Raw genomic sequence first — 12,023 nt, 5'->3', positions numbered from 1 at the left:
ATTAAATAAGAAATATAAAGATGAAATAGGAAGAAACAAAATAATAAAAACAATAGAAGGGTCGTAGCATCGGTAAGCGTGGTAACATTTGTAGTAATAAAAAAATAAAATATAATAAAATAAAAAAATTGCAAACAATTTATTATAATATGCCTATATGATCATAAGAAAATAAAATATGGAGCAGAGAAACTACATTATATACAATTTTTTTTTTCTTTCTTTGTCTCCTATTTTTTTATTAATATAAAAATGCATTTGTGTTTTTCACAAACATGTGTACAGATCATCCAAAGATTTCAAGATATTGTTTTTATTATTATTTTGTTCGTTTTTGTCAATATTTTTTTTCGTTTTTATTTTTTGTGATTTTTTTTTTTGTTCTGCTTCATAATGAATTCCGCTTTCTACAATTTCATGTACGATGCTTTTTTGATTATGTAAGAAATCTGTTTTATGGTTTGTTTCGGTTTCCACTTCATTTTGAGGAATATACTTATATATTTGTTCATCTGAATTATCATTGGAAATGGTAATATTAGTTAATAGGGAAGTTGTATTATTTAATTTGTCAACTATGGTTTGTTCGTTTTTTTTTTTTGTTAATAATTTTTCAGTTGTTTGAACTATATTATCTAATATAACTCTTTGCCCTTTTATATTTCTTGAAGCATTACTTAAAATGTCGTTACTTTTTTTTTTCTTTTTTTTTCTTTTTTTATTTCTTAAATTAGCTCCAAATCCTCCTTTGCCTCCTTTTAATCGAAATAATACATGAATGTCAAGAAATTCATCAAAAATATTAATAGTAGATTTGTTTTCTTTTATTTTTATAATACATTTTTTTGTATCAGAATTATTATGTTCATTGTTATTAAAATCGATTACCTCCCTTTTATATGATAAGCATACGTCATTTATATCGTTCTCTTCGCATTTGTTTAATTTTAATCCATTTATTTTATTCTGTATATCTTTCAGATTTATTGTATTTAATGGAAATAAACTTTGGCTCTTGAAAAAACTGGAATATTTATTTTTAGTGTTATGCATAATAGTGGTATTAGGGGTTTCATTATTAGAAGAGAACAAAGATGAATTAGTTACAGTAGAATTATTTTCATTAATATTTAAATCAGTTTTGAGATAATTTGTGTTACTTAAAAAATTACATATGATGTTGTTTTTTCCTAAATTATTTTCACAAAATATTTTATTATTTTCAAAACATTCTTTTTGATCATTTCTTATGATATTATAAAAAATATTATAGTAAGAAATGTCTTTTTGTTCATTTATTTGTAAACTATTATATTTGGTGGATAAATTATTTTTAAAAATATTATCATAAAACATTGGACGTTTTGAAAAATTGTCATTATACACATTGGAAGATTCTGAAGTAATATTAGCTTGGCATGGTGATGCATCATTCATCCAAGGTTTTGTATTAAAATATCGTTTTTTATTTTCAATAAGATTTATAAACCTTTCATTTGTATCAATGTTGTTCATTATTAATAATTTTTTTGTTATATCAAATACTAGATAATTTCTTTTCCTTTTTTTTAAGAATATGTACTTTCTGTTAATAGCTAATCGAAATCTTTCAACTGGCAAGTTAAATATTAAATTTATAAGTATATAAAAAAATGCATTCGCATTTTTTTCTAATATTTTAATTTCATACTTGCTCAAAAGTTCTTTAATTTTTATTCGTTTATTTATGGTGTTACTCCCCATATGAATTATATAGTTGGACGTCATTTTTTCTAAATAAAAAAATATTTCATTATAGTGTCTGGGATGATGAACAGAATTGGGTTGTAAGTTTCGGGAATTGTGAATATACACAAATTGAAGGAGGCGTACGTATATATGTATTAAATAATATATACGTCTATTATTCTATATGAATTGGATATGCGCACAAATAGACATACATTATATGAGTGAGCATGCTTTAATAAATTTTATTCACGCTTATTGGTTTTATAAACAAATATTTTATAATATAAATATATAGAGTATAAGGATGTATAAACAAAATAAAAAAAAACACCAGTTTAAATATATATAAATATGAATTCCAATCCCATGTTTATAAAAACACAAATATTAAAAACAAAAATAATAGTACATGTTAATAATAGAACAAAAAATTATGTCATATTATTATGGGATTATATACTAATCATTATGCATTTCCCTTCGTTATGTTTTAAGCAATAGTGCAGCATCCACAAAAAAAAGGGAAATAAAACAAACATGATAATAGAAAGATGATATTTATTGAAAATTATGGATAATAATATATAAATAATTTCTATATATATTTGGGTAAGATTCGCAAGTTATGCGAAAAAATTAATGAATATTGAAAAATGCAAAATAAATATAGAAATATAAAATGAACATAAGAAATAAAAAAACATAAAATTGCAACATCGTACATAAGCAATATCATATATATAACGCAAACAATTCAAACGATCGTATATATATGAGATAAATATAATTATTTGTTGTTTTACACTATATGTTTTTATTAATTTTATATTGTATGTATATTACATATGCATTTTTTGGTATGATGATTTATATGTACCATTATCCCACGTGCGCATGTATATAGCTATATGCAATATTATATACATAAATATGCAAAGGCATAAATCAAACTTTGCCACTTTACAAAAAAAAATATTGAAGTAATAATTTTTTATTATTACTCATTCAAATTTATTTACATATTTGTTTATGCCATCAAATTTAATTTAAAAAATAACGAAAAAAATGAAAATAAAAAAATAAATGAAATGAAACAGGATAGCAACAAAAATAAAGATAATACAAACAATTATAAAAATTCCTTAGCTTGCTTAAGGGCTATGTACTAATTTCATCTTTTTTTTTTTTTTTAATTGTATGAAGGGGAACTTGCTTAAATAATAATTATGATATTTTAAGTGAAAATAATGTGAACGAATCATATAATAAAATGTAACGAAAAAAGGGGAAACATATTTATTGCCTTTTCCATTTTCTTATTTCCTTTATACACAGTATTATTTTATTAATTTATATATGTTTATTTATTTTACCCCTTTTTTATGGATTGACCAAATATGCAACGAAAGAAGTATTAATAAAAAGAGAAAAATAGCATGAGACAAAGAATATCAAAATAAAATAAAGAATTATGTTGGCACACAAAAGGATTATTAAAATAATGAAATAAAGTAAAAATATTGTGGAAAACTGTTGAATATTAATAGGAAGGATGTATATGAAATTATTCGTAAACGAGGTGTAAAAGGCTGTATATGATATAGTACATTTTTTTGTTATTATAATTTTTATTATATATTTTTATATTTTTTTTTCATGGGTATGATATAAAATAAGTTATTAAAAAACAATAAAATATAAATTCGATGAATTCTTTTGGCATAACATTGAAACATTTAAGTTGATTATATATGGAAATAGATGGCATATATTATAGTTTTTTTTTAAACATGCATTTGAGCATCTTCGTACTTTTTTCTCTTATATGAGAATATATTATATGAAAATATTTTCATGTATCCTTATGCACACACATCGTTAGTTTGATAAGGTACATATGTATATGTGTAGCCTTAATGCTAATTGACTTTCATAAGGTATATATAGAATGGACAAAATAGTCATATCAAATAGTAGCAATGTAAACTTTGATAAATCAGACCCATTCGGAAATATGAAACTAGACGGTGGTGATAATAATAAAATAATAATCGATGAAATTAATAAGGGCTCATTATATCATAAAAATGCAAATACAAGTATAAAAGTCCCCAAAAATGTGAAAAAAAAAAAGAAAGGTAATAATAATAATAATAATAAAGAACAAAAAGTTTTAAATAGAGATTTTAATAATGATAATGCCAAAGACGTTGAGAATAATATTAGAAATTCTCAATGTGATAAAGAAGGAGAAATAAATAAAAATGAAATAAATCCGAACAAGAATAATAATGATGTGAAAAGTAAAACACCATTAAATAAAAAAAATTCAAATTATAGCGAAGAAAAAAAAAAACAAACAAGCTTACTAAATAATAATAAAAATAATAGTAAGCTAGTAAAATTAAAATCTGAGAATGATAATATTGATTTAAAAAAAAGTGAATCTTTTAAATATAAAACTAGCCTTAAGGCGAACTGTTCAAATAATGTTAAAAGTAAAATCAATAATGGTAACATTGAAAATAATTATTATAATGTAGACGATACTACTGATAAAAAAAAAATGCATTTAAATGATCAGGTTAATACACACAATAAAAAAAGTAATAAAGGTTTATCTTCTCCTTCAATTAGTAAACTTGATGATGTTGAAATAAATAAAGAAGATATTTTATTCCAATACGAAAAATGTATAAGTAGGAAACGAAAAGAAAGAAAAAAAATAAAAATGAAATCAAAACTATTTAGAAAAAGTGTTAAATATTCAAAATATTATGGGGGTGATATATTAAACGTAGTTAATCAATTGAAGCTAAATTTGAGGTTCTACCAACGGGAGATGGATGACTTTTTAAGTGTCATATGGAATCTTCAAAATATGTAAGAATTCTGGAATATTGTACATGCATAGTGTTATATAAGTACGCGAATTATCAGAAAACACATATTATTTGAAAAAAAAAAATGAAAAATATATTTTTTTTTATTTATTTTATAATTTTTAGGGTTTCGATAGAACGAGAAAAATATAGAGAACTAAAAGATATGCTAAAATATACAACAGAAGAAATAGAGAAGGAGAACAACAAATTATATGACGAATTAAATTTATATAAACAAAAATATAACAACTTAAAGAGTGTTATATCAAATATTGGTTATGGAATGTTTTTAAATATTGAAAAAACAGAAATAAATAATCATAAACATTCTATTAAAAGTAATAATTCATTTATACATTCTGAAAAACTATATACAGATGAAATGTATGAAGAAAATGATGAATGTGATTATGTCATGATTCATGAACCATTGAGTAAAGCGAGTGATTGCTATAGTAATCATCATATCACAAGAGGTGGAAGAAATCGTAATAATTCTTCCCTATTAAATTATCTTGACTTTTAAATATCCAAATGCATATAATATATAACCCTTGAATAATGGCTATATATTAAGGTATATCCCAAAGGAAAACATGTATAATTATGTTTTTTGTAATGATAAAAAGTAAAGTTTGTTAATAAGAATATGGATTTAAATGTCATATTTTTTTTACTTATTTAATTAAAAAAAACAAACTTGTTAATACACACCATTTTCTTATTGGGTATGCTTAGTGTTGGAAACAAAATTGTATTTTTTTTTCTTTTTCTTTTTTATGTAAAAATTTATAAAGTATTCCAATTTATATTTTAATATATTTTTTAAGTTTTTTGCATTTATATATATTTTGGCATTTCATATATTTTTTTGTGCGTTAAAATATTATACATATTTGTATAAGTAATAATTACAAAAAAAAATTATAAATATTTCGTATCAAGAAGCGAATAGAGATATCCTTGTATTTTTTGAATATAAAAATTTTTATATTTAGATGGCATTGACATTAATGGCTTTATTTCGTTTTCTATTTTCTTAAATATTTGATTAGCTGTGTTAATATCTTGGTTTCCATATAGATCTTTTTTACTAAATAAATGTAATTCTTTTTTTTTTCTAAAAAAGTAATTAATACTAATATTTAAATTAGTATTTTTAGAAGTATGATGATCAGTTTTTTTGAAGTCTGTAATTTGTTTGTTATTATTTGAGAATGTGTTATAGCTGTTGCTTTGGTCGATGGTTTTAGTATCGGCATTATAAGTTCCTTGACTATTCTGTCCATTTCCAATTTGGGTACTATTACTAGTAACAAGGTTTATATTATCAATATTAAAATTTTTCTTTAAAATTTCTTCAGAATTTTCCAAATGACTATAATGTTTTATTAATTCATTTTTATCAAATGATTGATCTAAGTTTGGAAAAATAAGTGCTTTATCATTATTTTCATCATATTTTTGGTTACATGAAAATAAAAAATTTGAAATATATTGCAAAGATATATTTTTGGCCTTTTTATTTTTAAATTTTTTTAAATAAACATTTTTTGTTTTAATTTTTAGTTCACCATTTAGGAAATGTAAGAATGTCGGTGTTTTATTTTGTCTTTTTTGTTTTTTTATTGAGCAATTTATAAATTTTTTATTTTTGTAAAAAAGAAATATATAATTTTTTTTTTTGTTATATATTTTTCTTCTTTTATTAATACGATAAAATGATTTGTTACTTGGGGTAATATATAAATATCGATGGTTGTATTTATATTTTTTTTTTAAATGTGTATGGTAGGGCATATTATAAATATAATGCATCCATAAAGAAGGAATGTGTAGAATTTCTCCTTCATATAGATCTGCTACATAAGCATGCTTTATAATTATTTTTTTAATAATTTGCTCTTTTTTATTTCTGTTTTTTTTTTTTAGTAGTATATCAAATATGTTGTAAGATGATGATGAATTTAAAATATTAAAATATTTTATGTATTTTGGATGGATTAATAAAATTTTTTTTCTTCCTTTTATTTGAATTAAAAAATTATCAGGTATATCATAATGTAACCATATAAAAATATTGGGTTGGCCTATTCTTAAAACAGAAGAGAAAAATTCGAATTTTTCATAAGATGGGTAAATTTCAGGTGGCAAAAAAAAATTATCTTTGATAAATTTATTCATCTTTTTAATATCGGAGACCTCTTTAAATTGATTAATTCCTAGAGACCTATAATAATAATAGTAGTTGGTATTGTTACCACTACTATTATTGCATATTTGCTGTTTACAGTTATTATTTATATTTTGAGTATCGTTCAAAGGGGAATTTGTATTATCTTCTCTTATATTAGTGGTAATAGTAGTAGCTAAAGTTTTGTTTTTATAATTTTTTATAGGATTATCTATCTTTGGGGGAACAACACACATTTTATCTGTTTCATCTTTGAATGTTAGGGTTATATGATTTTTATTTCCATTATAATTAACTGAAAATTTTTTTTTTTTTTGATCTTCTTTATGAATTAATTGAATAAAATTTTTTAAGGTTGATAAACTGTAATGGAAATTTTTGTTTACATTGTTTAAATATTTAGAGGTGCTTACATGAATACTTATTTTTGTGTCACCTATGTGGTCAATAATATTATTACTATCAAAAGTGTTTATACAATTTCCTATTTTATTTTTTAAGTTTTTAATAATAATTGGCTCTTTTTTTTTATAATAATTATCATAGAATTCATTATTATATAGTAGACATGTTTTATCTTTTATTTTTTCTAGAGAAACCTTTTTTACTTTTTTTATATTATATTTTTTTATCAATTTTTCAAATTGTTTAGCTGTTTCTACTTCATCTCGGCTAATCCTGCCGATTTTTTTATTCATTAGTTTACAATAATTATGGAAATTATTATAATCAGTCATTTTGTTTTTGACATAATTTTCCTTCATATATTTCCCTCCATTATAAACTTTTACAATTTTTTTTATGGTCTTTAAAAATTTGATTAATGATTTGAATGAAATATTTTTTTTATAGTTAAACTTTACAAGTTGTATTTGAGGTTGATATAAAGAAAATGCGATATTCTATTTATAAAAGAGTTAATGTTTTTTAAATAATTTTATTTACTTGTATAACTGAGTGCTATTCAAATGTTTTACATTCGTTGTTGTTCGTTATTTTTTAAATGAATTGATTATGTTATCCCTTTTTTTTTTTTTACAATTTTAATGGAACAATTATTTCCTAATTTTGTTTTTTAAATATTTTTTTATTTCTATTGTTTTTTTTCCAAATTCCTGAATGTTTTTAAAATTTTAAAATTATGATAATTATGGGAATGGAAAAATAACATATATGTGAAGATATTGTTACTATATAAAGAATAAAAGTTGTATTTTATATGCCAAATTGAAAAATAGGATATGAATATATATAGATATAGTTCTCGATTTTTTACATTTATTTATCGTACTACTATATGTAAAATTGACCTTAAAAATACAATATATATACATGCATATATCTCCAATTTTCTGAAGGTAACATAATATTATAAAATTATTTAGAAGGAAAAAATTATTAATGAAAAAAAAAAATGAATATATAAATTATTCTTCGCCAGTAAAGGGAGACGTGAAATATTGTAAAAAAACTTCGAAAAGTGAGATAATAAATCGAAGACATAAAATAGATAAAGATGGGTATTTTGAAAGTTTTAATCTTTGTATTGATAATAAAAAAAGAGAATGCAACCCTTGTATGATACCGAATTCTTTTATATACAATAAAGCGAGCATTATAGGTTCTGGTCGAAATGAGAAAAATTATATAACATCATGGAAATCGAAAGTAAAAAATGTTGTTAGTCCGGATTTTATATATGATAATGGCGATTCATTGAATAGCTCCAACGAGGTATTGAAAATTTATCCAGAGGGTTTTGATTTAGAAGAAAATTTGGTGATTAATAAATGTGAAGAAAGTATAATAAATAATGATAAGATAAACAGTAAACTAGTTGATATTATAATTTTAAAAAACATTTTAAATATATACTTTTTATTTGATAAGGGGAATGAGGGGTATATTAATCAGGAATATGCATGTTATGTGATTAAAATGATTTATGAAAATGATAAAAACTTTATGATAAAAAATGTTACATTAAATGGTAATGAAATAAATAAAAAAATGAATAAGGTGTTTAGAAAAGAATTTGAAAAAAATGAAGTATTTTTTTGTACAAAACAATTTGCTAACTTTTTATTGGCTATTTTGCTAAAAGTATCAATTTTTCAAAAAAAAGACAATATTATAAGAAAACCATTTTTCATTAACATCATAAAAGAGTTTGTAGATACATGCAATCAAAATGATAGTAATGATTTATTTGGAGTGTTTAAATATCCTAGAAATATAATAAGGAAATTTTATGATTATGTATATTATTTAAAAACTATAAATGATGAAGAAACAATGAAAAAATCTAGAATAAAAAAAAAAAATAAACAATTAGAAAACATATGTTTTTTAGATGGTAATTTAGTTAATGCTAGTTTGGATACACATATAAACTATTTCAAAGAACAAACCAAAAAAAAACTCAAAAAAATAAAAATAGATATAGATAAGAAAGAAATGACAGAATGCACATTTTCTCCATCTACTAATAAAAAGCCATTATATTTATTAAAACAAAAATTCCAAGAAAATATTGATAATATATTTAAAACAAAAGAAAGTATTAATAAAATATATGCTCCCATAAATACTAAATATGATATAGATAATTCAATTGAAAGAACAATGCTTTTACCTGATAATTCATTCTTGAAAGACTTAGATTCAAGCACAGATAATGAAAAAAATAAATATAATATAAATATAGAAAATAATGATACCCCATTAGTACAAATAAAGTATATAATTCACCAAGGATATAAATCGCCTAACAACATTTCATGGTATGATACATTACGAAATACATAGATATGCTATCTAAATTTTACAATAATATGCTAGCATGTGCATTAAATGTATAAATTATGTACATGTGAAAAATTGTATTTTAAGGGTCTTGTACGATAAGCTGCATATATATTAAAATAAAAACAATAAATGGTGCATCATATTGGCATTATTAATTTTGGATAAGTGAAAAAAGTGTCTAACAAAGCGTTAGGGATATTGTTTCTTTTTCCAAAATGGAAATTTTTTTGTATTTTTTGTTTTTTTGTTTTTTTCCGCTTCTATTTTTTTTTGATTTAGCAGAATTATGTAAATTTGCAAACATGTAAATTATTTAATGAAAATTTGATTTTATATTGGACATTTGTTTACAGTGATATATAATAGAAATATTTATCTTAGCCATTGTTTTTGTTAACCACTTCTTAAACGAATTAAACTAATTTAAGATTTAAAAGGAGATATAAAGGTGTCGATATTTATGTGTATATAAGATAGTAAGAAGTAATAATGGAAGGATTTTCATGATTTTGTGATATTTGAATTTTTCCATGTTTTTAATTTATCATTTAAACATATTTTGTAGGAATATTAATTTTTATACCCTTGTTAATATAATAAAAAATGGGTATGAGAAAATAATGGAATTATTTAAAATAGTACATGTAGCAAAGTTGTGAAAATGGAAAAAGATATATTTTTATAATAATGAATATATTGAAATAAAATATATGTTATTACTTTTCGTTGTACAAATTAATATAGTTTTTTGGATTTATGAATATAATATGTAAATAAATAAAACGTTTTTATGAAACTAGAAATGAATATGCGTCTATAAAAAAGTATCTCTTAATACACAAAAAAAATTTACTTAAATTATTTTTTTTAATGTACATATATATATGTGTATGTTTGTGTCACTTCTTAAATTATATAAATGTGTGTAGAAAGTCTCTATAAAGTATTTTCAGGTTAAATTCTTGAAGTGATAAATTATGAGCATTGAAAATATTACACAAGTAAAAAAGGAAAAGTAAAACGAATGAGGTGATGAGATAAAGAAGTGATATATTTAAGAATAACATATCGAAATAAATTTTGGTTATGGTAAGTGTAAATTCTTTACACAACGGACATGTATACTTATTTTTTTAATTTCATATAAATTAAAAATACTCGTAAAATTTAAGAAAATCAGGATATGATTATATAAAAAATAAATGATTTAAAATTTATTTCCCATCAATGTGTAAAAATAAAAAATTATATAAACAAAATAGGAAATTATTAATGGATATTATAATACACATAATATATATGCTTTTTATGCTTGTTAAAACAAAGGGTACACAGTATACAAATTGTTATAATTTTATTTTCTTTATATAAACGAGGGAGTACATTATACATATATATAATAATCCAAAAAAGAAAGTCATATTTTAATAAATGCATAATTATATGCTCTATCTATATCGATTTTAGTATATATCATTCAAATTTTTAATGTTATTTTTATTTTTTATTTTTAATTAAATACCATGCACATTTATTTCATTTTGAATACAAAACTGCAGCGGCAATTATTGTAATACAATATATAATATTTGCATAACATTTTTATATGTTTATCTTGAAGTTGATCGTATTGCATTATATTAAGGGTAAAAAAAAATATATATTTAATATGTTTTTTTTTCTTCTAGATTTTATAATAATTTTTTATACTTCCCTTATGCGCCATATTGTTCTTGCTTTCTATGCGTATAAAAAAATGCCTTATTATAATTAAAATATATGCAGTAGCTTAAATATTTTATTTACCCATATATTTCTTTATTTATATATATATATTTGCCCATGTTTTTATAATTTTACTTTATAATATCTCTTTTATATTATAATAAATGTTTTAGCAATTTTTTGTAAATTGAAATAATAATTACTAATTTGATCATCACGCAGATTATTTTAAAATTAATAAATTTTCGTTTTATTCATACATTTTTTTGATTTATTTTGTAACTTTTATAATTTTTTTATGACACTTAAATATTGAAACGACAAAAAGAAATGAAAAAAACAAAAAAATCGAAAAACGAAGAATAAAAATCAAGGAAATTGTATATCTATTTAATGACTTATTGCAACATATGTGGAAATATATAAAAATATATACGAATATATATATATTATATACAAGCAGCAGTTGTTCCACATTGTCACAATCTTATTCCTTATAGTATGTGTATACAATAATTTTGTATAGTAGAAATAAATAGACTACTTTTGGAAATTATTAAAATTAAGACTTTATAATTCTTTGTGCTTTCGTAATAAGGAGTAAAAGAGGAAAAAACAAAAAAATGTTTTAACGATATTATCAAAAGAATTTACATTAAGTTGTGACACAATTATATTGT

The 12,023-nt window shown here is 21.4% G+C and overlaps 4 protein-coding genes across 4 annotated transcripts; 2 read left to right on the top strand and 2 right to left on the bottom strand.

The window, feature by feature from the left end:
- Positions 1–267: 267 nt before the first annotated feature.
- PY17X_0103400 (conserved Plasmodium protein, unknown function) lies at positions 268–1,767 on the bottom strand (the record flags this gene model as incomplete). The annotated part of the gene is made up of 1 exon (XM_724873.1): positions 268–1,767. The coding sequence occupies one exon, from the start codon at positions 1,765–1,767 to the stop codon at positions 268–270; it is 1,500 nt and encodes a 499-aa protein (XP_729966.1).
- Positions 1,768–3,679: 1,912 nt separating this feature from the next.
- Positions 3,680–5,142, top strand: PY17X_0103300 (conserved Plasmodium protein, unknown function; the record flags this gene model as incomplete). The annotated part of the gene is made up of 2 exons (XM_022957798.1): positions 3,680–4,614; positions 4,740–5,142. 2 exons carry the CDS (start codon positions 3,680–3,682, stop codon positions 5,140–5,142), a joined length of 1,338 nt encoding a protein of 445 aa, XP_022811223.1.
- A 398-nt stretch (positions 5,143–5,540) lies between these two features.
- On the bottom strand, positions 5,541–7,574 carry PY17X_0103200 (JmjC domain-containing protein, putative; the record flags this gene model as incomplete). The annotated part of the gene is made up of 1 exon (XM_022957797.1): positions 5,541–7,574. The coding sequence occupies one exon, from the start codon at positions 7,572–7,574 to the stop codon at positions 5,541–5,543; it is 2,034 nt and encodes a 677-aa protein (XP_022811222.1).
- Positions 7,575–8,211: 637 nt separating this feature from the next.
- On the top strand, positions 8,212–9,618 carry PY17X_0103100 (conserved Plasmodium protein, unknown function; the record flags this gene model as incomplete). The annotated part of the gene is made up of 1 exon (XM_724876.1): positions 8,212–9,618. One exon carries the CDS (start codon positions 8,212–8,214, stop codon positions 9,616–9,618), a length of 1,407 nt encoding a protein of 468 aa, XP_729969.1.
- Between the last annotated feature and the right edge of the window lie 2,405 nt (positions 9,619–12,023).

This window comes from Plasmodium yoelii, assembly GCF_900002385.2.
Source record: "Plasmodium yoelii strain 17X genome assembly, chromosome: 1".
NCBI classification, from domain to species: domain Eukaryota; phylum Apicomplexa; class Aconoidasida; order Haemosporida; family Plasmodiidae; genus Plasmodium; species Plasmodium yoelii.
Note: the sequence above shows the minus strand (reverse complement) of the source record. Positions and strands in the feature narration are given on the sequence as shown.